We start from the raw sequence: 24376 nt of genomic DNA on the forward strand, positions 1-24376 counted from the left end.
GGGAGGGCCTCACAGGGTCCTTCTCGGCTTCATTATAAGTTTATGTATAACTTTTTAAGAAACTGCCAAATTTTTTCCCAAGGTGACTGTACCCTTTTATATTACCACAAGCAGTGTAATTGGGGGTTTCTGGTTCTCCCCATTCTTGTTGACACGTAGCATCGTCAGTCTTTTCCATTATAGTCATTTCAGTGGTAAGTAGTGGTATCTCTCCGTGGTTTTAATTTGCATTTCCCATCTCACTAATCCTGTTGAGTATCTTTTTACGTACATGGTAGTCATTTGTATATCTTCTTTGCTGAAATGTTTGTTCAGATCTTTTGCTCATTTTGTAATTGGATTTTGGGTAAGAGTTCTTTATATATTCAGGATACAAGTCTTCTATCAGATATATGATTTTCAATTTTTTTTTTACTAGTCTGTGGCTTTTCATTTCTTTTCTTTTTTTTGGTAAATTAATTAATTTATCATTTATATTTGGCTATGTTGGGTCTTCATTGCCGCATGTGGGCTTTCTGTAGTTTCAGGGAGCGGGGGCTACTCTTCATTGCAGTGGGCAGGCTTCTCATTGCGGTGGCTTCTCTTGTTGAGGAGCATGGGCTCTAGGCACGCGGGCTTCAGTAGTTGTGGCATGTATGCTCAGTAGTTGTAGCTTGTGGGCTCTAGAGCACAGGCTTAGTAGTTGTGGCACACGGGCTTAGTTGCTCCACGGCATGTGGGATCTTCCGGAGCAGTGCTCGAACCTGTGTCCCCTGCATTGGCAGGCGGATTCTTAACCACTGCCACCAGGGGAGTCCCTGTGGCTTTCTATTTCTTAATGGTGGCGTTTTAAGTGCAAAAGTTTTAAATCTTAAAGTCCAGTTTATCAGTTTTTTTCTTTTGTAGATCATGCTTTTATTCTCATGTAAGAACTGTGCTCAATACAAAGTCATGAAGATTTTGTCTAGTGGTTTTGTTACCAACCAGGGTTCTTGGCCTCCTTAATCAATAGAAATTGGTCAGAGGCCAGACAAGAAATTCAGACAAGGCTTTATTGGGGCCCCTGCTGCAGCAGGAGGGAGCGAGAACAAACAACAGGTTCCCTTGCTTGCTTGCTCGCTGAGGAGGGTGCAAGCGAGCTTTTTCATTACATGGGATGAGGATAGGGGTGTGTCTGGGAGTCGGGCTGGAGGGGTGGCTTAGGTGGTCTGCCCACCCCTTAGGTGGTGTGGTGTGCAGGGGGCATGTGCAGTACCCTGCTTTAGCTCCGGGCTTTTCAAAAGTGGCAGTTGCATTTTTTGGTCTCTTTGTATCTCTTGTCCAGAATTTGCCCTGATTGCACCTGCATGCAGTTACTTTTAGTCCCATGTAGTTTTCTTGTATTTTGTTGCTCGAGGAGAGGTGTGTCCAGGTGCAAGCACTGCAGCACTGCAGCACTGCAGCACTGCAGCAAAGGGTCCCAGCTCCCAGCCTGTCTCAGTTTTTTTTCCATGAGGTTTTATAGGTTTTTGGCCTTCATATTAGGTTTGTGATCCCTTTTGAGTTAATTTTTGAGTATGGTCTGAGGTCAGGGTCCAAATTCATCCTTGTCCCACCACCATTAATTGACATGACTGTTCTTTCCCTACTGAATGGTCCTGGCACGTTGGTGGAAAGAAAATCAATTGACCATAAATATAAGGGTTTATTTCTTGACTCAGTTTTTTTCCATTGATGTATATGCTTATCCTTACATCAGAAGCACACTTTCTCTTCTGATAGTCTTATGATGTGTATGTTGGTACATTTGATTTCCCACAGGTCCCTCAGCCTCTGTTCTTTTTTCCTTTTTTTTGCTGTTCCTCAGAGTTGTGGACTTAAAAACTGTTCACACACTAAAAGTTGTGTCAACTTAAAAATAAATGCACAATGTGAGAGTTGTGAGTTAAGTTTTACTTGGGGCAAAATGAGGACTGCAGCTCAGGAGACAGCATCCCAGATAGCTCTGAGAAACTGCTCCAAAGAGGTAGGAGAGAAGGTCTGAATATATGTGATTTTGGTGAAGGGGGAATACATGCAATCAAGCACATATTTTTTGTAGAAGTTTTCTGCTAGTCTCATGAAAGTTACTGCTAGTCACGAGGAGCAGACGTGACCATGAAGGATTTTAGTGTTTTTCTAGATATGAGGAGATACAAGAATTGGGCTCATAAAATTGGCTCCTGAAAATATCTAACTTTCTGAAGACCTGTTCTGCCAGTTTTTCCCAGAGCACAGAGTTCCTAATTTCAGCTTTCTACCCTGAACTCCTTTCGGTGGGGTATTGAAAGTCAGCGGCTGCAAATGCACAAGACTTAATCCTTGTAGAGGTAGATGGCAAGTGCCAATTGTAGTTGACATTTAAAAAAAAAATTTATTTATTTGGTTGCACCAGGTCTTAGTGGTGGCAGGCAGGCTCCTTAGTTGCGGCTTGCTGGGCTCCTTAGTCGTGGCTTGCGAACTATTAGTTGCGGCATGCATGTGGGACCTAGTTCCCTGACCAGGGATCGAACCCAGGCCCCCTGCATTGGGAGCACAGAGTCTTATCCACGTGCTACCAGGGAAGTCCCTAAACTTAGACATTCTAAATGTACAGTTAAGTTGTACTGAATACGTTCATAATTTTATGCACCTATCACCATTGTCCATCTCCGTAACATTTTTTTTTTTTTTTTTTTGCGGTATGCGGGCCTCTCACTGTTGTGGCCTCTACCACTGAGGAGCACAGGCTCCGGACGCGCAGGCTCAGCGGCCATGGCTCACGGGCCCAGCCGCTCCGCGGCATGTGGGATCTTCCTGGACCAGGGCACTAACCTGTGTCCCCTGCATCGGCAGGCAGACTCTCAACCACTGCGCCACCAGGGAAGCCCATCTCCATAACTTTTTAAGTGTCAATTCTTTTTTTTCTTTTTTTTAATGTTTTTTAACATCTTTATTGGAGTATAATTGCTTCATGATGCTGTGCTAGTTTGTGCTGCACAACAAAGTGAATTAGCCATATGCACACATACATCCCCATATCGCCTCCCTCTTGCATTCCCTCCCACCCTCCCTATCCCATCCCTCTAGGTGGTCACAAAGCGCCGAGGTGATCTCCCTGTACTGTGCAGCTTCTTCCCACTAGCTAGCTATTTTACATTTGGTAGTGTATATGTCAATGGTATTCTCTCACTTCATCCCAGCTTACCCTTCCCCCTCCCCATGTCCTCAAGTCTGTTCTCTGCGTCTGCATCTTTATTCCTGTCCTGCCCCTAGGTTCTTCAGAACCATTTTTTTTAGATTCCATATATATGTGTTAGCATATGGTATTTGTTTTTCTCTTTCTGACTTACTTCTGACTTACTTCACTCTGTATGACAGACTACAGGTCCATCCACCTCCCTACAAATAACACAGTTTCGTTTCTTTTTATGGCTGAGTAATATTCCATTGTATATACGTGCCACATCTTCTTTATCCATTCATCCATTGATGGACACTTAGGTCGTGTCCATGTCCTGGCTATTGTAAACAGAGCTGCAATGAACATTGTGGTACATGACTCTATTTGAATTATGGTTTTCTCAGGGTATATGCCCAGTAGTGGGATTGCTGGGTCGTATGGTAGTTCTATTTGTAGTTTTTTAAGGAACCTCCATACTGTTCTCCATGGTGGCTGTATCAATTTACATTCCCACCAACAGTGCAGGAGGGTTCCCTTTTCTGCACACCCTCTCCAGCATTTACTGTTTCTAGATTTTTTGATGATGGCCATTCTGACTGGTATGAGGTGGTACCTCATTGTAGTTTTGATTTGCATTTCTCTAATGATTAATGATGTTGAGCATCCTTTCATGTGTTTGTTGGCAATCTTCTTTGGAGAAATGTCTATTTAGGTCTTCTGTGCATTTTTGGATTGGGTTTTTTGTTTTTTTTGATATTGAGCTGCATGAGCTGCTTGTAAATTTTGGAGATTAGTCCTTTGTCAGTTGCTTCATTTGCAAATATTTTCTCCCATTCTGAGGGTTGTCTTTTCATCTTGTTTATGGTTTCCTTTTCTGGGCAAAAGCTTTGAAGTTTCATTAGGTCCCATTTGTTTATTTTTGGTTTTATTTCCATTTCTCTAGGAGGTGGGTCAAAAAGGATCTTGCTCTGATTTATGTCATAGAGTGTTCTGCCTTTGTTTTCCTCTAAGAGTTTTATAGTGTCTGGCCTTAAATTTAGGTTTTTAATCCATTTTGAGTTTATTTTTGTGTATGGTGTTAGGAAGTGTTCTAATTTCATTCTTTTACATGTAGCTGTCCAGTTTTCCTAGCACCACTTATTGAAGAGGCTTTTTTTTTTCCATTTTATACTCTTGCGTTCTTTATCAAAGATAAGGTGACCATATGTACATGGGTTTATCTCTGGGCTTTCTATCCTGTTCCATTGATCTATATTTCTGTTTTTGTGCCAGTACCATACTGTCTTGATTACTGTAGCATTGTAGTATAGTCTGAAGTCAGGGAGCCTGATGCCTCCATCTGCATTTTTCTTTCTCAAGATAGCTTTGGTTATTCGGGGTCTTTTGTGTTTCCATACAAATTGTGAAATTTTTTGTTCTAGTTCTGTGAAAAATACCATTGGTAGTTTGATAGGGATTGCATTGAATCTGTAGATTGCTTTGGGTAGTATGGTCACTTTTACAATGTTGATTCTTCCAATCCAGGAACGTGGTATATCTCTCCATCTGTTTGTATCATCTTGAATTTGTTTGATCAGTGTCTTATAGTTTTCTGCATACAGATTTTTTGTCCCCTTAGGTAGGTTTATTCCTGGGTATTTTATTCTATTTGTTACAATGGTAAATGGGATTGTTTCCTTAATTTCTCTTTCAGATTTTTCATCATTAGTGTATAGCAATGCAAGAGATTTGTGTGCATTAATTTTGTATCCTGCTACTTTACCAAATTCATTGATCAGCTCTAGTAGTTTTCTGGTAGCATCTTTAGGATTCTCTATGTATAGTATCATGTCATCTGCAAACAGTGACAGTTTTACTTCTTCTTTTCTGATTTGGATTCCTTTTATTTCTTTGTCTTCTCTGATTGCTGTGGCTAAAACTTCTAAAACTGTTGAATAATAGTGGTGAGAGTGGGCACCCTTGTCTTGTTCCTGATCTTAGAGGAAATGGTTTCAGTTTTTCACCATTGAGGACGATGTTGGCTGTGGGTTTGTCTTAAATGGCCATTATTATGTTGAGGTATGTTCCCTCTATGCTTACTTCTGGAGCGTCTTTATCATAAGTGCGTGTTGAATTTTGTTGAAAGCTTTTTCTGAATTTATTGAGATTGTCATATGGTTTTTATCCTTCAATTTGTTAATATGGTGTATCACATTGATTGATTTGCGTATATTGAAGAATCCTTGCATTCCTGGGATAAACCCCATTTGATCATGGTGTATGACCTTCTTAATGTGCTGTTGGATTCTGTTTGCTAGTATTTTGTTGAGTATTTTTGCATCTGTGTTTATCAGTGATATTGGCTTGTAGTTTTCTTTTCTTGTGACATCTTTGTCTGGTTTTAGTATCAGGGTGATGAATGAGTAGAATGAGTTTGGGAGTGTTCCTCCCTCTACTGTATTTGGAGGAGTTTGAGAAGTATAGGTGTTAACTCTTCTCTAAATGTTTGACACAATTCGTCTGTGAAGCCATCTGGTCCTGGGCTTTTGTTTGTTGGAAGATTTTTAATCACAGTTTCAATTTCAGTGCCTGTGATTGATCTGTTTATATTTTCTATTTCTTCCTGATTCAGTCTCAGAAGGTTGTACTTTTCTAAGAAATTGTCCATTTCTTCCAGGTTGTCCATTTCATTGGCGTATAGTTGCTTGTAGTAATCTCTTATGTTCCTTTGTATTTCTGCAGTGTCATTTGTTACTTTACTTTTTTTTTTTTTTTTTTTGTGGTACGCGGGCCTCTCACTGCTGTGGCCTCTCCCGTTGTGGAGCACAGGCTCCGGACGCGCAGGCTCAGCGGCCATGGCTCACGGGCCCAGCCGCTCTGTGGCATATGGGATCTTCCCGGACTGGGGCACAAACCTGTGTCCCCTGCTTCGGCAGGCGGACTTTCAACCACTGCGCCACCAGGGAGGCCCAACTTTACCTTTTTCATTTCTAATTCTGTTGATTTGAGTCTTCTCCCTTTTTTTCTTGATGACTCTTGCTAATGGTTTATCAATTTTGTTTATCTTCTCAAAGAACCAGCTTTCAGTTTTATTGATCTTTACTATTGTTTCCTTCATTTCTTTTTCATTTATTTCTGATCTGATCTTTAAGATTTCTTTCCTTCTGCTAACTTTGGGGTTTTTTTGTTGTTGTTTCTCTAATTGCTTTAGATATAAGGTTAGGTTGTTTATTTGAGATGTTTCTTGTTTCTTGAGGTAGGATTGTATTGCTATAAACTTCCCTCTTAGAACTGCTGTTGCTGCATCCCATAAATTTTGGTCCATCGTGTTTCCATTGTCATTTGTCTAGGTATTTTTTGGTTCTAGGTTTTTTTCCTGTAATTGATATCTAGTCTCATAGTGTTGTGGTTGGAAAAGATACTTGATACGATTTCAGTTTTCTTAAATTTACCAAGGCTTGATTTGTGACCCAAGATAGGTCTATCCTGGAGAATATTGCATGAGCACTTGGGAAGAAAGTGTATTCTGTTGTTTTTGGATGGAATGTCCTATAAATATCAATTAAGTCTATCTTGTTTAATGTGTCATTTAAAGCTTGTGTTTCCTTATTTACTTTCATTTTGGATGATCTGTCCATTGGTGAAAGTGTGGTGTTAACGTCCCCTACTATGACTGTGTTACTGTCAATTTCCCCTTTTATGGCTGTTAGCATGTGCCCTATGTATTGAGGTGCTCTTATGTTGGCTGCATAAATATTTACAATTGTTATATCTTCTTGTATTGATCCGTTGATCATTATGTAGTGTCCTGTGTCTCTTGTAATAGTGTTTATTTTAAAGTATTTTTTCTGATATGAGAATTGCTGTTCCAGCTTTCTTTTGATTTCCATTTGCATGGGATGTGTTTTTCCATGCCCTCACTTTCAGTCTGTATGTGTCCCTAGGTCTGAAGTGGTTCTCTTGTAGCAGCATATATATGGGTCTTGTTTTTGTATCCATTTAGCCAGTCAGTGTCTTTTGGTTGCAGCATTTAATCCATTTATATTTAAGGTAGCTATCAATATGTATGTTCCTGTTACCATTTTCTTAATTCTTTTGGGTTTGTTATTGTAGGTCTTTTCCTTCTCTTGTGTTTACTGCCTAGAGAAGATCCTTTAGCATTTGTTGTAAAGCTGGTTTGGTGGTGCTGAATTCTCTTACCTTTTGCTTGTCTGTAAAGGTTTTAACTTCTCTGTCGAATCTGAATGAGATCCTTGCTGCGTAGAATAATCTTGCTTGTAGGTTTTCCCCTTCCATCACTTTAAATATGTCCTGCCACTCCCTTCTTTGTTGTGGAGTTTCTGCTAAAAGATCAGCTGTTAACCTTATGGGTATTCCCTTGTATGTTAGTTGTTGCTTTTCCATTGCTGCTTTTAATATTTTTTCTTTGTATTCAGTTTTTGATAGTTTCATTGATATGTGTCTTGGCGTGTTTCTCCTTGGATTTATCCTGTATGGGACTCTCTGCTTCCTGGACTTGATTGACTGTTTCCTTTCCCATGTTAGGGACGTTTTTGACTATAATCTCTTCAAATATTTTCTCAGACCCTTTCTTTTTCTATTCTTCTTCCGGGACCGTTATAATTCGAATGTTGGTGTGTTTAATGTTGTCCCAGAGGTCTCTGAGACTGTCCTCAATTCTTTTCATTATTTTTTTTATTCTGCTCCTCGGCAGTTCTTTCCACTATTGTATCTTGCAGGTCACTTATTCATTCTTCTGCCTCAGTTATTTTGCTATTGATTCCTTCTAGAGTATTATTAATTTCAGTTATTGTTTTCATCACTGTTTGTTTGCTCTTTAGTTCTTCTAGATTCTTGTTAAATGTCTCTTGTATTTTCTTCATTCTGTTCCCGAGATTTTTGAACATCTTTACTGTCATTTTATTTTATTTTATTTTGAAAAATTTTTTGCGGTACGCGGGCCTCTCACTGTTGTGGCCTCTCCCGTTGCGGAGCACAGGCTCCGGATGCACAGGCTCAGCAGCCATGGCTCACGGGCCCAGCCGCTCCGCGGCATGTGGGATCTTCCCAGACTGGGGCATGAACCTGTGTCCCCTGCATCGGCAGGCAGACTCTCAACCTCTGCACCACCAGCAAGCCCTACTGTCATTATTTTCAATTCTTTTTCAGGTAGGTTGCCTATTTCGTCTTCATTTATCTGGTTTTTTAGGTATTTACCTTGCTCCTTCATCTGTAACATATTTTTTTGTTGTTTCTTTTTTGTTTTTTTTGTTTTTGGATAGGTGGGGCGGTATTCCTGCCTTACTGGTTGTTTGGCTTGAGGCATCCAGCATTGGAGTTTGCAGGCAGTTGGATAGATCTGGGTCTTAGTGCTGAGATTAATACCTCCAGGAGACCTCACTCCGATTAATATTTGCTGGGGTCTGAGGTTCTCTGTTAGTCCAGCAGTTTGGACTCAGAGCTCCCACCACAGGAGCTCGGGCCCAGCCTCTGGCCGGGGAACCAAGATCCCGCAAGCTATGTGGTGTGGCAAAAAAAAAAGAAAAAAAAAAAAGAAAAGGAGCAAAGAATATCAAAGAATAAAAAACAAAATAAGGGCTTCCCTGGTGGCACAGGTTGAGAGTCCGCCTGCCGATGCAGGGGACATGGGTTCGTGCCGCAGTCTGGGAAGATCCCACATGCTGTGGAGTGGCTGGGCCCGTGAGCCATGGCTGCTGAGCCTGTGCGTCTGGAGCCTGTGCTCCACAATGGGAGAGGCCACAACAGTGAGAGACCCGCGTAACGCAAAAAAAATACAAAAAATTAAAAAAATAAAATAAAATTAGAAACGTAAAAAATATATTAGGAAACATAAAAATATAATTGAAACAACTACAACAAGGTAATATAAAACCACAACAGAAAAAATAGAAAAAAAGTGGGGGCATGGGGGGAACAAGCCAAAAGGAGAGAACAGTAACAAAGTATGAAGAATAAAATAAAATTGGAAAATAAAAAATTTATTAGGAAATATAAAAATATAAATGAATCAACAATAGTGAATCAACAAGGTAAAACAGTACCCCAATCTAAAAGAGGAAAAATGAAAAAGAAAAAAGAAGACTTGGCTCTTGGGGTGGAGTTTAGGAGGGGTGGAACTTAGGCAGGGGCAGGGTTTAGGGTGGGGTGGAACTTAGGCCGGTGGGGGGGTGAGGTCTGAGCATGAGGCAGGGCCTTTGCTTAGGACCGTGTCACTGGGGGTTCCTCCCATCCCCTTAGGTGTCTGTGGTCCCCCACCGGTGCCTAGTAGGTGCCCTAGTTGTGCAGAGACATGAATTCTGCATCCTCCTAGTCTGCCATCTTGACTCCCCCCTCTGCCGAGTACGTTCTTGCTTCAGTTTCTGACATATCCGTTGCCCTCCAGGCCATCGGGTGGGCTGGTTCCTGACTGGCGTGCACACTCTGTGCTGGTGGTAGCCTGGAATTCCACACCTGGAGAAACTTTTCAGCTAGCGGGGCAGCCGTAGGGAGGTGGACAGGGGCCATCTCCATAACTTTTTGTCTTGCAAAACTGAAACTCTATACCCATTAAACAGTCACCCCCCGTTATCCTCTCTGCCAGCCCCTGGTAACCACCCTTCTACTTTGTCTCTATTATTTTGACTAAATAACTTAAGTAAAATTGTACAGTGTTAGTCTTTTTGTGACTGGCTTATTATTTCACTTAGCACAATGTCCTCAAGTTTCATCTATGTTGTAACATGTGACAGGATTTCCTTCCTTTTCAAGGATGAATAATATTCCATTGTATAGATATACCACATTTTGTTTATCCATTTATCTGTTGATGGGCATTTGGGTTGATTCCATGTTTCACCTATTGTGAGTAATGCTGCTATGAATGTGGGTGTACAAGTTATCTCCTTGAGACCCTGTTTTCCATTCTTTTTGGTATATCCCCAGAAGTAGAATTTCTGGATCATTTGGTAATTCTATTTAAAATTTTTTGAGGAACCACCATGCTGTTTTGCACAGCAGCTGTACCATTTTACATTCTTACCAATAGTGCACAAGGGTTCCACTTTCTCCACATCCTCACCAACACCACTTGTTTTCTCTTTTTTTGATAGTAGTCATCTTAATGTGTGTGATGTGGTATCTCATTCTAGTTTTGATTTGCATTTCCCTAATGCAAGTGATTTTGAGCTGGAGGGGGAGGAGCTTGCAACAATGGGGTGAGGTGTAACAACAATGGCCACCTAACTTCCTAACTTCACCTCTGATCAGAATCAACAACCAGCTGTCGGAGCATAGATTTGCGAAATTTGGAGGGCAGGGTCCTTTTTGTCTGCCTCTGTATAAGCCACTGCAGGAACACATGCACAGCTGCATGCCTCATGGCTGGGGGTAGGGGGTGGGTAGGGGTAGCTGCTACAGTGCTACCAGTTGAAATTGACTGAAATTAACCACGATTTGCCCTCTAAATCTTCCTATGGATGTTAAGCCTTCAGTAGGCTTAACAGAGCTCCAGAAAGTTACATCAGACAGATTCTGCCAGTGTAATTTTTGTCCAGGTGGGGAGACAGATTCCTGATGCTTCCCATTCTATCATCTTCTCGGAATCCTCTCTGTGGATGCCTTTTTGTGCTGTTGTGAGCTATGTCCTGTGAATTATAGAAATTGGTCTCAGACCCAGGTCAAGGCTAAAAGTGGACATACTTCTCTTAAGCTGATGGGGCTCAGGGAAGGTTAGAAGCTGGGGGATGGGCAAGGAGTCATTGGGCTCTTATCTTTCCTGGGTCTTCAAGCCCCCTGGGAAATCTTGTTTTTCCTGGAAGGTGGCCTGAGGCTTGGCTCTTCACCTTTGTCCCTATGGAACCTTTTTGCCTTCTGCCACCTCCCTATTGCCCATCTGCCCTGTATAGGGGTGGGCAGACATTGAAGACTGAGTAAAGTAGCACCTGCCTCTTAGCCTTGCCTTGTAACTGTTGGGCATCCTCTGTGGAGGGTGTGAAGGGGCTCCAAGTAGAGGTCATGGATCCAGGGTAAGTGTTGGCCCTGTATATTCCACCTAAGGTTTTCTTTCATTATTCCAGCCAGTTTTGTACAGACAGGGGTCCTTGCCTGAGGTGTGTTTAGAGCTGGGGTGAGAGTGGTAGGATTCTCTCTGAGCTCATGTCCTGGTGGAGCTTTCGGGGAACTACCGCCCTGCCAAGGAGAGAAGAGGTTTTACTTGCCCCAGAAAGTAATATGCCAACCATCCCACCAGCTATGGGAAAAGTTGCATATACAATATTCTGGAAGAAACTGTACAGATTAGGCCTCTTGTCTCTAGGATAGAATTTCTGTGAATAAAAGCCAAATGTACTTTTATTGTTGCCTCTGTCTTTCTGCAGGTAATGCCTTGAACACCTCTGTAACCAGATGCCTTTGCCTTTCTCTTTTGGCAGAGGAATGTCACGGCATCCGGAGTCATCCCTCAGATTTCTCTGATCATGGGCCCATGTGCTGGTGGGGCTGTCTACTCCCCGGCCCTAACAGACTTCACGTTCATGGTAAAGGTAAGAAAAGGACCTGGTTCTCCTGCCCTTTGAGAGTTGTGCAGTACCTCACCTGCAATAACAATAATTCCTGACCCAGATCTGGGTTGTTATCTGCACGCTTATTGGATTTCAGTGCAGTGCTGATAAGGTCTTGGTGGAGAGAAGGTTTTGGCATGAAGACTGTAGCTTGTGTGGGTTCAGTGGCAGAATGTGCTTGTCTACTTCATTGGTGGGTGATTTTACTTGTTGATCTGAATTGCAAATGATTTTCAGGTAATCAAAGGTCCTATCCTCTGCCCAGACAGATGATCGTTTACTGAATCCTATTCAGAAAGTTTCTCATGGAAAGCTTTTCTGTAAACTGCTTCACTAGGAGGTTGTTTCTTATGTCCCACCTTTATTTCTTCAGCTGTTTGCCATTTTATTACATTTTGTCTATGATGGTAATGGTAAATCTGATCTCCAACTTCATTGTAAAGAGGTCCATATCTTTATTACATGATTTATATGAAATGATATTTTAAAATGATTTTTAAAAGAAGCCTATTTGAAATCATACATGGGTAATTACCTTTAACCTGATACTTAAAAAAGAAATCAGTCTTTTCCTCTTAAATATTTTTAACCATAATGAGCAATAAATGTCAAGACAGGGCTTTCCTGGTGGCGCAGTGGTTGAGAGTCCCCGCCGATGCAGGGGACATGGGTTCGTGCCCCGGTCCGGGAAGATCCCACATGCTGCGGAGCGGCTAGGCCCGTGAGCCGTGGCCGCTGAGCCTGTGCGTCTGGAGCCTGTGCTCCGCAACGGAAGAGGCCACAACAGTGAGAGGCCCGCGTACCGCAAACAAACAAACAAAAAATGTCAAGACAAATTATGGGGCAAAAAGGAAAGAGATTCATCCAGTATGAAAACAGTGTAAATAGAGGAGCATTAAATAGAATAGGAAATACTTTTCTCTTTGGCAGTAGGAATTAAAGTTTAACAAAGTGCTTACCCCTTGACTCAACTATTCTTTCTTGGTGACAGGTTAAAAGCAACTTAAATGTTCAATGTTCAGTTTAGGGTGGACTTTAAAAATTAAGATGAACACATCTCTTATTTCCTGAGCAAAGCAGGATTCCTTGAACTTTGCCCACTAAATCTATATATGCCATACCTACGTGGTACTACCCCAATTGTGTTCCTACCTGGCAGGAATGGAGGTGTGGGATCAATTCTTCTGGCCATTCTTTCCTCCTCTCCCTACATACATGCTGGAAAATTCTAAACTGCTTTCTCTTATTTTTTTTAAATTAATTTATTCTTTTTTTTGGCTGTGTTGGGTCTTCATTGCTGCACATGGGCTTTCTCTAGTTGAGGCGAGTGGGGGCTGCTCTTCATTGCAGTGCGCTGGCTTCTCACTGCGGTGGCTTCTCGTTGCAGAGCACGGGCTCTAGGCGCGTGGGCTTCAGTAGTTGTGGCATGTGGGCTCAGTAGTTGTGGCTTGCAGACTCTAGAGCACAGTCTCAGTAGTTGTGGTGCACGGGCTTAGTTGCTCCGTGGCATGTGGGATCTACCCGGACCAGGGCTCGAACCCGTGTTCCCTGCATTGGCCAGGCAGATTCTTAACCACTGCACCACCAGGGAAGCCCTGCTTTGTCTTATTTTTAAAAATTTTTTTTATTTATTTTTTTTAAACATCTTTATTGGGGTATAATTGCTTTACAATGGTGTGTTAGTTTCTGCTTTATAACAAAGTGAATCAGCTATACATATACATATGTTCCCATATGTCTTCCCTCTTGCGTCTCCCTCCCTCCCACTCTCCCCATCCCACCCTTCCAGGCTGTCACAAAGCACCGAGCTAATATCCCTGTGCCTTGCGGCTGCTTCCCCCCAGCTATCTACCTTACTACGTTTGTTAGTGTGTATATGTCCATGACTCTCTCTCGCCCTGTCAAAACTCACCCTTCCCCCTCCCCATATCCTCAAGTCCGTTCTCCAGTAGGTCTGCGTCTTTATTCCTGTCTTACCCCTAGGTTCTTCATGACATTTTTTTCCCTTAAATTCCATATATATGTGTTAGCATACGGTATTTGTCTTTTTCTTTCTGACTGACTTCACTCTGTATGACAGACTCTAGGTCTATCCATCTCATTACAAATAGCCCAATTTCATTTCTTTTTAAGGCTGAGTAATATTCCATTGGGTATATGTGCCACATCTTCTTTATCCATTCATCCGATGATGGGCGCTTAGGTTGTTTCCATCTCCGGGCTATTGTAAATAGAGCTGCAATGAACATTTTGGTACATGACTCTTTTTGAATTTTGGTTTTCTCAGGGTATATGCCCAGTAGTGGGATTGCTGGGTCATATGGTAATTCTATTTGTAGTTTTTTAAGGAACCTCCATACTGTTCTCCATAGTGGCTGAACCATTTCACATTCCCACCAGCAGTGCAAGAGTGTCCCCTTTTCTCCACACCCTCTCCAGCATTTATTGTTTCTAGATTTTTTGATGATGGCCATTCTGACTGGTGTGAGATGATATCTCATTGTAGTTTTGATTTGCATTTCTCTAATGATTAATGATGTTGAGCATTCTTTCATGTGTTTGTTGGCATTCTGTATATCTTCTTTGGAGAAATGTCTATTTAGGTCTTCTGCCCATTTTTGGATGGGGTTGTTTGTTTTTCTGTTATTGAGCTGCATGAGCTGCTTGTAAATTTTGGAGATTAATCCTTTGTCAGTTGCTTCATTTGCAAATGATTTCTCCCATTCTGAGGGTTGTCTTTTGGTCTTGGTTATGGTTTCCTTTGCTGTGCAAAAGCTTTGAAGTTTCATTAGGTCCCATTTGTTTATTTTTGTTTTTATTTCCATTACTCTAGGAGGTGGGTCAGAAAGGATCTTGCTGTGATTTATGTCATAGAGTGTTCTTCCTATGTTTTCTTCTAAGAGTTTGATAGTTTCTGGCCTTACATTTAGGTCTTTAATCCATTTTGAGCTTATTTTTGTGTATGGTGTTAGGGAGTGATCTAATCTCATACTTTTTTTTTAAATTTATTTTTTAATTTTTGGTACGCGGGCCTCTCACTGCTTTGGCCTCACCCATTGTGGAGCACAGGCTCCGGACGCGCAGGCCCAGCGGCCATGGCTTACGGGCCCAGCTGCTCCGCGGCATGTGGGATCCTCCCGGACCGGGGCACGAACTCGTGTCCCCTGCATCGGCAGGCGGACTCTCAACCACTGTGCCACCAGGGAAGCCCTAATCTCATACTTTTACATGTACCTGTCCAGTTTTCCCAGCACCATTTATTGAAGAGGCTGTCCTTTCTCCACTGTACATTCCTGCCTCCTTTATCAAAGATAAGGTGTCCATATGTGTGTGGGTTTATCTCTGGGCTTTCTATCCTGTTCCACTGATCTATCTTTCTGTTTTTGTGCCAGTACCATACTGTCTTGATTACTGTTGCTTTGTAATATAGTCTTAAGTCAGGGAGCCTGATTCCTCCAGCTCCTTTTTTCGTTCTCAAGATTGCTTTGGCTATTCGGGGTCTTTTGTGTTTCCATACAAATTGCGAAATTTTTTGTTCTAGTTCTGTTAAAAATGCCAGTGGTAGTTTGATAGGGATTGCATTGAATCTGTAGATTGCTTTGGGTAGTAGAGTCATTTTCACAATGTTGATTCTTCCCATCCAAGAACATGGTATATCTCTCCATCTATTTGTATCATCTTTAATTTCTTTCATCAGTGTCTTATAATTTTCTGCATACAGCTCTTTCGTCTCCTTAGGTAGGTTTATTCCTAGATATTTTATTCTTTTTGTTGCAATGGTAAATGGGAGTGTTTTCTTGATTTCACTTTCAGATTTTTCATCATTAGTATATAGGAATGCCAGAGATTTCTGTGCATTAATTTTGTATCCTGCTACTTTACCAAATTCACTGATTAGCTCTAGTAGTTTTCTGGTAGCATCTTTAGGATTCTCTATGTATAGTATCATGTCATCTGCAAACAGTGACAGCTTTACTTCTTCTTTTCCGATTTGGATTCCTTTTATTTCCTTTTCTTCTCTGATTGCTGTGGCTAAAACTTCCAAAACTATGTTGAAAAGTAGTGGTGAGAGTGGGCAACCTTGTCTTGTTCCTGACCTTAGTGGAAATGCTTTCAGTTTTTCACCATTGAGGATGATGTTTGCTGTGGGCTTGTCATATATGGCCTTTATTATGTTGAGGAAAGTTCCCTCTATGCCTACTTTCTGGAGGGTTTTTATCATAAATGGGTGTTGAATTTTGTCGAAAGCTTTCTCTGCATCTATTGAGATGATCATATGGTTTTTCTCCTTCAATTTGTTAATATGGTTTATCACATTGATAGATTTGCGTATATTGAAGAATCCTTGCATGCCTCGAATAAACCCCACTTGATCATGGTGTATGATCCTTTTAATGTGCTGTTGGATTCTGTTTGCTAGTATTTTGTTGAGGATTTTTGCATCTATGTTCATCAGTGATATTGGCCTGTAGTTTTCTTTCTTTGTGACATCCTTGTCTGGTTTTGGTATCAAGGTGATGGTGGCCTCGTAGAAGGAATTTGGGAGTGTTCCTCCCTCTGCTATATTTTGGAAGAGTTCGAGAAGGATAGGTGTTAGCTCTTCTCTAAACGTTTGATAGAATTCACGTGTGAAGCCATCTGGTCCTGGGCTTTTGTTTGTTGGAAGGTTTTTAATCACAGTTTCAATTTCAGTGCTTGTGATTGGTCTGTTCATATTTTCTATTTCTTCCTGATTCAGTCTTGGCAGGTTGTGCATTTCTAAGAATTTGTCCATTTCTTCCAGATTGTCCATTTTATTGGCATAGAGTTGCTTGTAGTAATCTCTCATGATTTTTTTTATTTCTGCAGTGTCAGTTGTTACTTCTCCTTTTTCATTTCTAATTCTATTGATTTGAGTCTTCTCCCTTTTTTTCTTGATGAGTCTGGCTAGCAGTTTATCTATTTTGTTTATCTTCTCAAAGAACCAGCTTTTAGTTTTATTGATCTTTGCTATCGTCTCCTTCATTTCTTTTTCATTTATTTCTGATCTGATTTTTATGATTTCTTTCCTTCTGCTAGCTTTGGGGTTTTTTGGTTCTTCTTTCTCTAATTGCTTGAGGTGCAAGGTTAGGTTGTTTATTCGAGATGTTTCCTGCTTCTTAAGGTGGGCTTGTATTGCTATAAACTTCCCCCTTAGAACTGCTTTTGCTGCATCCCATAGGTTTTGGGTCGTTGTGTCTCTGTTGTCATTTGTTTCTAGGTATTTTTTAATTTCCTCTTTGATTTCTTCAGTGATCACTTCATTATTAAGTAGTGTATTGTTTAGCCTCCATGTGTTTGTATTTTTTACAGATCTTTTCCTGTAATTGATATGTAGTCTCATGGCGTTGTGGTCAGAAAAGATACTTGATACAATTTCAATTTTCTTAAATTTACCAAGGCTTGATTTGTGACCCAAGATATGATCTATCCTGGAGAATGTTCCATGAGCACTTGAGAAAAATGTGTATTCTGTTGTTTTTGGATGGAGTGTCCTATAAATATCAATTAAGTCCATCTTGTTTAATGTATCATTTAAAGCTTGTGTTTCCTTATTTATTTTCATTTTGGATGATCTGTCCATGGGTGAAAGTGGGGTGTTAAAGTCCCCTACTATGAATGTGTTACTGTCGATCTCCCCTTTTATGGTTGTTAGTATTTGCCTTATGTATTGAGGTGCTCCTATGTTGGGTGCATAAATATTTACAATTGTTATATCTTCTTCTTGGATCAATCCCTTGATCATTATGTAGTGTCCTTCTTTGTCCCTTTTAATAGTCCTTATTTTAAAGTCTATTTTGTCTGATATGAGAATTGCTACTCCAGCTTTCTTTTGGTTTCCATTTGCATGGAATATCTTTTTCCATCCCCTAACTTTCAGTCTGTATGTGTCTCTAGGTCTGAAGTGGGTCTCTTGTAGACAGCATATATAAGGGTCTTGTTTTTGTATCCATTCAGGCAATCTGTGTCTTTTGGTGGGAGCATTTAGTCCATTTACATTTAAGGTAATTATCGATATGTATGTTCCTATTCCCATTTTCTATATTGTTTTGGGTTCGCTACTATAGGTCGTTTTCTTCTCTTGTGTTTCGTGTCTAGAGAAGTTCCTTTAGCATTTGTTGTAAAGCTGGTTTGGTGGTGCTGAACTCTCTCAGCTTTTCCTTGTCGGTAAAGGTTTTAATTTCTCCATCAAATGTGAATGAGATCCTTGCTGGGTAGAGTAGTCTTGGTTGCAGGCTTTACTCCTTCATCACTTTCAGTATGTCCTGCCACTCCCTTCTGGCTTGTAGGGTTTCTGCTGAGAGATCAGCTGTTAACCTTATGGGGATTCCCTTGTGTGTTATTTGTTGTTTTTCCCTTGCTGCTTTTAATATGCTTTCTTTGTATTTAATTTTTGACAGTTTGATTAATATGTGTCTTGGCGTGTTTCTCCTTGTGTTTATCCTGTATGGGACTCTCTGTGCTTCCTGGACTTGATTAACTATTTCCTTTCCCATATTAGGCAAGTTTTCAACTATAATCTCTTCAAATATTTTCTCAGACCCTTTCTTTCTTTCTTCTTCTTCTGGAACCCCTATAATTCGAATGTTGGTGCGTTTCATGTTGTCCCAGAGGTCTCTGAGACTGTCCTCAGTTCTTTTCATTCTTTTTTCTTTATTCTGCTCTGCAGTAGTTATTTCCACTACTTTATCTTCCAGGTCACTTATCCGTTCTTCTGCCTCAGTTATTCTGCTATTGATCCTATCTAGAGTGGTTTTAATTTCATTTATTGCATTGTTCATCGTTGCTTGTTTCATCTTTAGTTCTTGTAGGTCCTTGTTAACTGTTTCTTGCATTTTGTCCATTCTACTTCCAAGATTTCGGATCATCCTTACTATCATTATTCTGAATTCTTTATCAGGTAGATTGCCTATTTCCTCTTCATTTGTTAGGTCTGGTGGGTTTTTATCTTGCTCCTTCATCTGCTGTGTGTTTTTCTGTCTTCTCATTTTGCTTATCTTACTGTGTTTGGGGTCTCCTTTTTGCAGGCTGCACGTTCGTAGTTCCCGTTGTTTTTGATGTCTGTCTCCAGTGGCTAAGGTTGTTTCAGTGGGTTGTGTAGGCTTCCTGGTGGAGGGGACTAGTGCCTGTGTTGTGCTGGATGAGGCTGGATCTTGTCTCTCTAGTGGGCAGGTTCACATCTGGTGGTGTGTTTTGGGGTGTCTGTGGCCTTATTATGATTTTAGGCAGCCTCTCTGCTAATGGGTGGGGTTGTGTTCCTGTTTTGCTAGTTGTTTGGCATAGGTTGTCCAGCACTGTGGCTTGCTGGTCGTTGAGTGAAGCTGGGTGCTGGTGTTAAGATGGAGGTCTCTGCGAGATTTCCACCGTTTAATATTATGTGGAGCTGGGAGGTCTCTTGTTGACCAGTGTCCTGAAGTTGGCTCTCCTACCTCAGAGGCAGAGCCCTGACTCCTGGTTGGAGCACCAAGAGCCTTTCATCCACACAGCTCAGAATAAAAGGGAGAAAAAATAGAGAGAATTAGTAGAAGTATGAGTAAAGAAAGAAGGAAAGGTGGAAAGGAAGGAAGGAAGAAAGACGCAAAGAAGGAAAGAAAGGAGGGAGGGAGGGAGGAAGGAAGGAAGGAGGGAAAGAAGGATAAAAGACAGAAAGAAAGATGATACAGTAAAAATAAAATAAAGTATAATATAGTTATTGAATTAAAAAATATTTAAAAAAAAAAAAAGGGACGGATAGAACCTTAGGACAAATGTTGGAAGCAAAGCTATACAGAGAAAATCTTACACAGAAGCATACACATGCACCTTCACAAAAAGAGGTAAAGGGGGAAAAATCATAAATCTTGCTCTCAGAGACCACCTCCTCAATTTGGGGTGATTCGTTGTCTAAAGGAGGGAAGGAAGGAAGGAAAGAAAGAAAGAACGAAGGTAAAGTATAATAAAGTTATTACAATTAAACTTAATTATTAAGAAAAAGAATTTTTAAAAAAAAATCATGGACGGATAGAGCCCTAGGACAAATGGTGGAAGCAAGAGTATACATACAAGATCTCACACAGAAGCATACACGTACACATTCACAAAAAGAGGAAAAGGGAAAAAAAATCATAGACCTCGCTCCTAAATTCCCCCTCTTCAATTTGGGATCATTCCTTGTCTATTCAGGTATTCCACAGATGCAGGGTATATCAAGTTGATAGTGGAGCTTTAATCCGCTGCTTCTGTGGCTGCTGGGAGAGATTTCCCTTTCTCTTCTTTGTTCTCACAGCTCACAGGAGCTCAGCTTTGGATTTGGCCCTGCCTCTGCGTGTAGGTCGCTGGAGGGCGTCTGTTTTTTCGCTCAGACAGGACGGGGTTAAAGGAGCTGCTGATTCGGGGCCTCTGGCTCACTCAGGCTGGGGGTTGGGGGATGGGGGTAGGAGGGGCACTACGTGCGGGGCGGGCCTGCGGCGGCAGAGGCAGCGTGACGTTGCGGCAGAGGCCGGCGTGACGTTGCACCAGCCTGAGGCCCGCCGTGCGTTGTCCCGGGGAAGTTGTCCCTGGATCCCGGGAACCTGGCAGTGGCGGGCTGCACAGGCTCCGCGGAAGAGGGGTGTGGAGAGTGACCTGTGCTCGCACACAGGCCTCTTGGTGGCGGCAGCAGCAGCCTTAGCGTCTCCCGCCCGTCTCTGGGGTCCGCGGTTTTAGCCGCGGCTCGCGCCCGTCTCTGGGGTTCGCGCTTTTAGCCGCGGCTCGCGCCCGTCTCTGGAGATCCTTTAAGCAGCGCTCTTAAACCCCTCTCCTCGCGCACCAGGAAACAAAGAGGGAAGAAAGAGTCTCTTGCCTCTTCGGCAGGTGCAGGCTTTTCCCCGAACTCCCTCCCGGCTAGTCGTGGTGCACTAACCCCTTCAGGCTATGTTCAAGCCGCCAATCCCAGTCCTCTCCCTGAGCTCCGTCCAAAACCAAAACCCGAGCCTCAGCTTGCAGCCCCGCCCGCCCCGGCGGGTGAGCAGACAAGCCTCTCGGGTTGGTGAGTGCTGGTCGGCACCGATCGTCTGTGCAGGAATCTCCCCGCTTTGCCCTCCGCACCCGTCACTGTGCACTACTCCGCGGTCCCGAAACTCCCCCCTCCGCCTCCCGCAGTCTCTGCCCGCGGAGGGGCTTCCTAGTGTGTGGAAACTTTTCCTCCTTCACAGCTCCCTCTCACTGGTGCAGGTGCCGTCCTTATTCTTTTGTCTCTGTTTTTTCTTTTTTTCTTTTGCCCTACCCAGGTACGTGGGGAGTTTCTTGCCTTTTGGGAGGTCTGAGGTCTTCTGCCAGCCTTCAGTAGGTGTTCTGTAGGAGTTGTTCCACGTGTGGATGTATTTCTGGTGTATCCATGGGGAGGAAGGCGATCTCCGCGTCTTACTCTTCCGCCATCTTCAAGGTCCCCCCGCTTTGTCTTATTTTTAAAACATTTTTTCCCAGTTTTATTGAGATATAATTGACATATAACATTGTTTAAGGTGTACATTTTAAAAAAAATAATTTATTTATTTTTGGCTGTGTTGGGTCTTCATTGCTGTGCGCAGGCTTTCTCTAGTTGCAGTGAGTGGGGGCTACTCTTTGTTGCGGTGCACGGGCTTCTCATTGCGGTGGCTTCTCTTGTTGCGGAGCACAGGCTCTAGGCGCGCAGGCTTCAGTAGCTGTGACTTGAAGGCTCTAGAGCGCAGGCTCAGTAGTTGTGGCACACAGTATTAGTTGCTCTGCTGCATGTGGGATCTTCCCAGACCAGGGCTCGAACCCGTGCCTCCTTCATTGGCAGGCGGATTCTTAACCACTGTGTCACCAGGGAAGCCCCCTTAAGGTGTACCTGTTGATTTGATACTTACATATTGTAAAATGATTACCCCCATAGTGCTCTCATAATTACCATTTCATTCTTGTGGTGATTAACGTTTAAGATCTACTCTCTTAGCAGTTTTCAAGTATGTGATACATTACTGTTAACTATAATCTCCATGTTGTACATTAGATCCCCGGAACTTCTTCATCTTATAACTGGAAGTTTGTATCTTTTGACCAACATCTCCCCTCACTCCAACACCACCCCCGCTCTTAGTAACCACTATTCTTTTTCTGAGTTCAGCTGTTTTAGGTTCCACGAATAAGTGAGATCATATAGTATTTCTCTTCCTCTGTCTGACTTATTTTACTTAGCATACGCTAAGTGAAATGCCCTATAGATCCATTCATGTCACGAATGGCAGGATTTCCTTCTTTCTCATGGCTGAATAATATTTCTCTGTGTTTGTCTGTGTGTATGTATGTGTCATGTTTTTTTTATTGATATGGATATCCAGTGGATAATTCTGTGTGTATTTGTATGTATGTCACATTTTTTTTTAATCCATTCATCCATTGATGGACACTTAGGTTGTTTCCATATATTGGCTACTGTGAATAATGCTGCAGTGAGATGGGAATGCAGTCCTCTGTTTGAGGTCCTGATTTTATTTCCTTTGGATATATACCCAGAAGTGGGATTGCTGGATCATTTGGTAGTTCTATTTTTAGTTTTTTGAGGAACCTCCATACTGTTTTCTATAGTGGCTGTATCAATTTATATTCCTACCAAGAGTGCACAGTGTTCCCTTTTCTCCAGAACTTTACTAGCACTTGTTATTTCTTGTCTTTTTGTTAATAGCCATTCTAAGAGGTGTGAGGCTAAAACCTCATTGTGGTTTTGATTTGCATTTCACTGATGATGAGTGATGTTGAGCATCTTTTCATTAGCCATTTGTATGTTTTCTTTGGAAAAATGTCTATTCAGATCCTCTACCCATTTTTTAATCAAAAAATTTTTTTTGCTATTAAGTTTTATGAGTTCTCTATATATTTTGGATATTAATCCCTTATCAGATATATGATTTGCAAATATTTTCTCCTGTTCGGTAGGTTGCCTTTTCATTTTGTTGATTGTTGCTTTTGCTGTGTAGAAACTTTTTAGTTTGCAGTAGTCCCACTTATCAATTTTTGTTTCTATTGCGTTTGCTTTTGGTATCATCCATAAAATTATTGCCAGGAGCAGTGTCAGGGAGTGTTTCTCCTATGTTTTTTTCTAGGAGTTTTACAGAGTTGGGTCTTTAAGTCTTTAACCTATTTTGAGTTAATTTTTGTGAGTGGTGTAGGATATGTGTCCAGTTTCATCTTCTGCATGTGGTTATCCAGTTTTCCCACCATCATTTATTGAAGAGACTATCTTTTCCCCATTTAGTGTTCTTGGCTCCCTGGTCAAGTATTCGTTGATTGTATATGTGAGAGTTTGTTTCTGGGCTCTTGATTCTGTTCCATTGGTCTGTGTTTCTTTTTATGTGACGCCACACTTCTGTAGAAAAATGACATTGGAACTTTGATAGGAGTTGCATTGAATCTATAGATGGCTTTGGGTAGTACAGACATTTTAACAATATTTTTATAAACATGGGATTTTTTTCCCACTTGTGTCATCTTTGGTGTTTTTCATCAAAGTTCTATAATTTTCAGTGTTTAGATCTTTCACCTCCTTGGTTAAATTTATACATAGGTATTTTGTAATGTTTGATGCTATCGTGAATGGGCAGGTTTTATTTCTTTTTCAGATATTTTCTATATAGTGTATATTTTGTACATAGTGTATAGAAATACACTGTATTTTTTGTACTTTTTGTACGCTGTATCTTTTAATCCTGTGTTTTCATCCTAAGCAATCCCATCCTCCACTTGCAGAACTTTAATTAACACCTGCATATTGGCACCACCTCCTCTTTCTTGTCCTCCGCAACTAATCATTAAGCCTTAACCATTCTACATCTTAACTATTCCGTGTGTTTAATGAGAGTACAATAAAAATGCTAACAGATTCTTTCTTAAAGATCTAGACAAGTTCATATTAACAAGAAAACTACAATGTAAGAGTAGACATTCCATGAAGGAAGTGCAATGAAAGGCTAGTCCTGCCAGGTGAGAAAATACGTTTTAAAGCTAAAATAACTAAAACTATTTGTTCAGTTTGTAAATAAATAGACCAGGGAACAGAACAGAATTGAGTAACAGGACAGAACTGAAAGATAGATCTAAATATATTTAGACATTTAATTTATGATGGAAAGGATATTATTCTATTCAGAGTCACTGATAATGGCAATTTCTTGTATCAAAGACACCAACGATTTCTATATCATTAAATCCAGTTGACATTTCTCAGTCCTATCTTACTTGACCTTCCAGCAGCATTTGACCTATGTCATCACTTCTTCCTCTTTGAAACATCAGGGCACTATACTCTCTTGGTTTTCTTCTAGCAATTCTCTCATTCCCTTGGTGATCTTATCCTGCCTCAAGACTTTAAATATCCATCTATGTATGTGCTGACAACTCTCAAACCTATTTCTTCAGGATGGAACGGTCTCCTGAACTCCAGGATTAAACCTTCAGTTGCCTATCAACATTTCCATTTGGGCTTTAATGGGTTTCTCATCTCTAATGAGGCCCTCCCAAAGTGCTCTCTTGTAGCCTTCCCCATCTCAATAAATGGCAAGACCAGCCTTCCAGTGGCTGAGGTCGAAAACACTGATTCATTTTTCTGTTACATTCTGAGTTCAATCAGTCTAAAATCATATTTGCTCTATTTTCGGATATAATCTAAAATATAATAAAATTCCTA

At 41.3% G+C, this 24376-nt stretch overlaps 1 protein-coding gene across 1 annotated transcript in view; it reads left to right on the plus strand.

Moving 5' to 3' along the window:
* PCCB (propionyl-CoA carboxylase subunit beta) overlaps positions 1-24376 on the plus strand; it is a 100047-nt gene that overhangs the window by 11743 nt on the left and 63928 nt on the right. Inside the window, exon 6 of the mRNA XM_065877074.1 lies at positions 11569-11679. Coding sequence (XP_065733146.1) covers positions 11569-11679 — 111 coding nt within the window. The remainder of the gene's footprint in view (positions 1-11568; positions 11680-24376) is intronic.

This window comes from Phocoena phocoena, chromosome 4, assembly GCF_963924675.1.
Source record: "Phocoena phocoena chromosome 4, mPhoPho1.1, whole genome shotgun sequence".
In the NCBI taxonomy this organism is placed as follows: domain Eukaryota; kingdom Metazoa; phylum Chordata; class Mammalia; order Artiodactyla; family Phocoenidae; genus Phocoena; species Phocoena phocoena.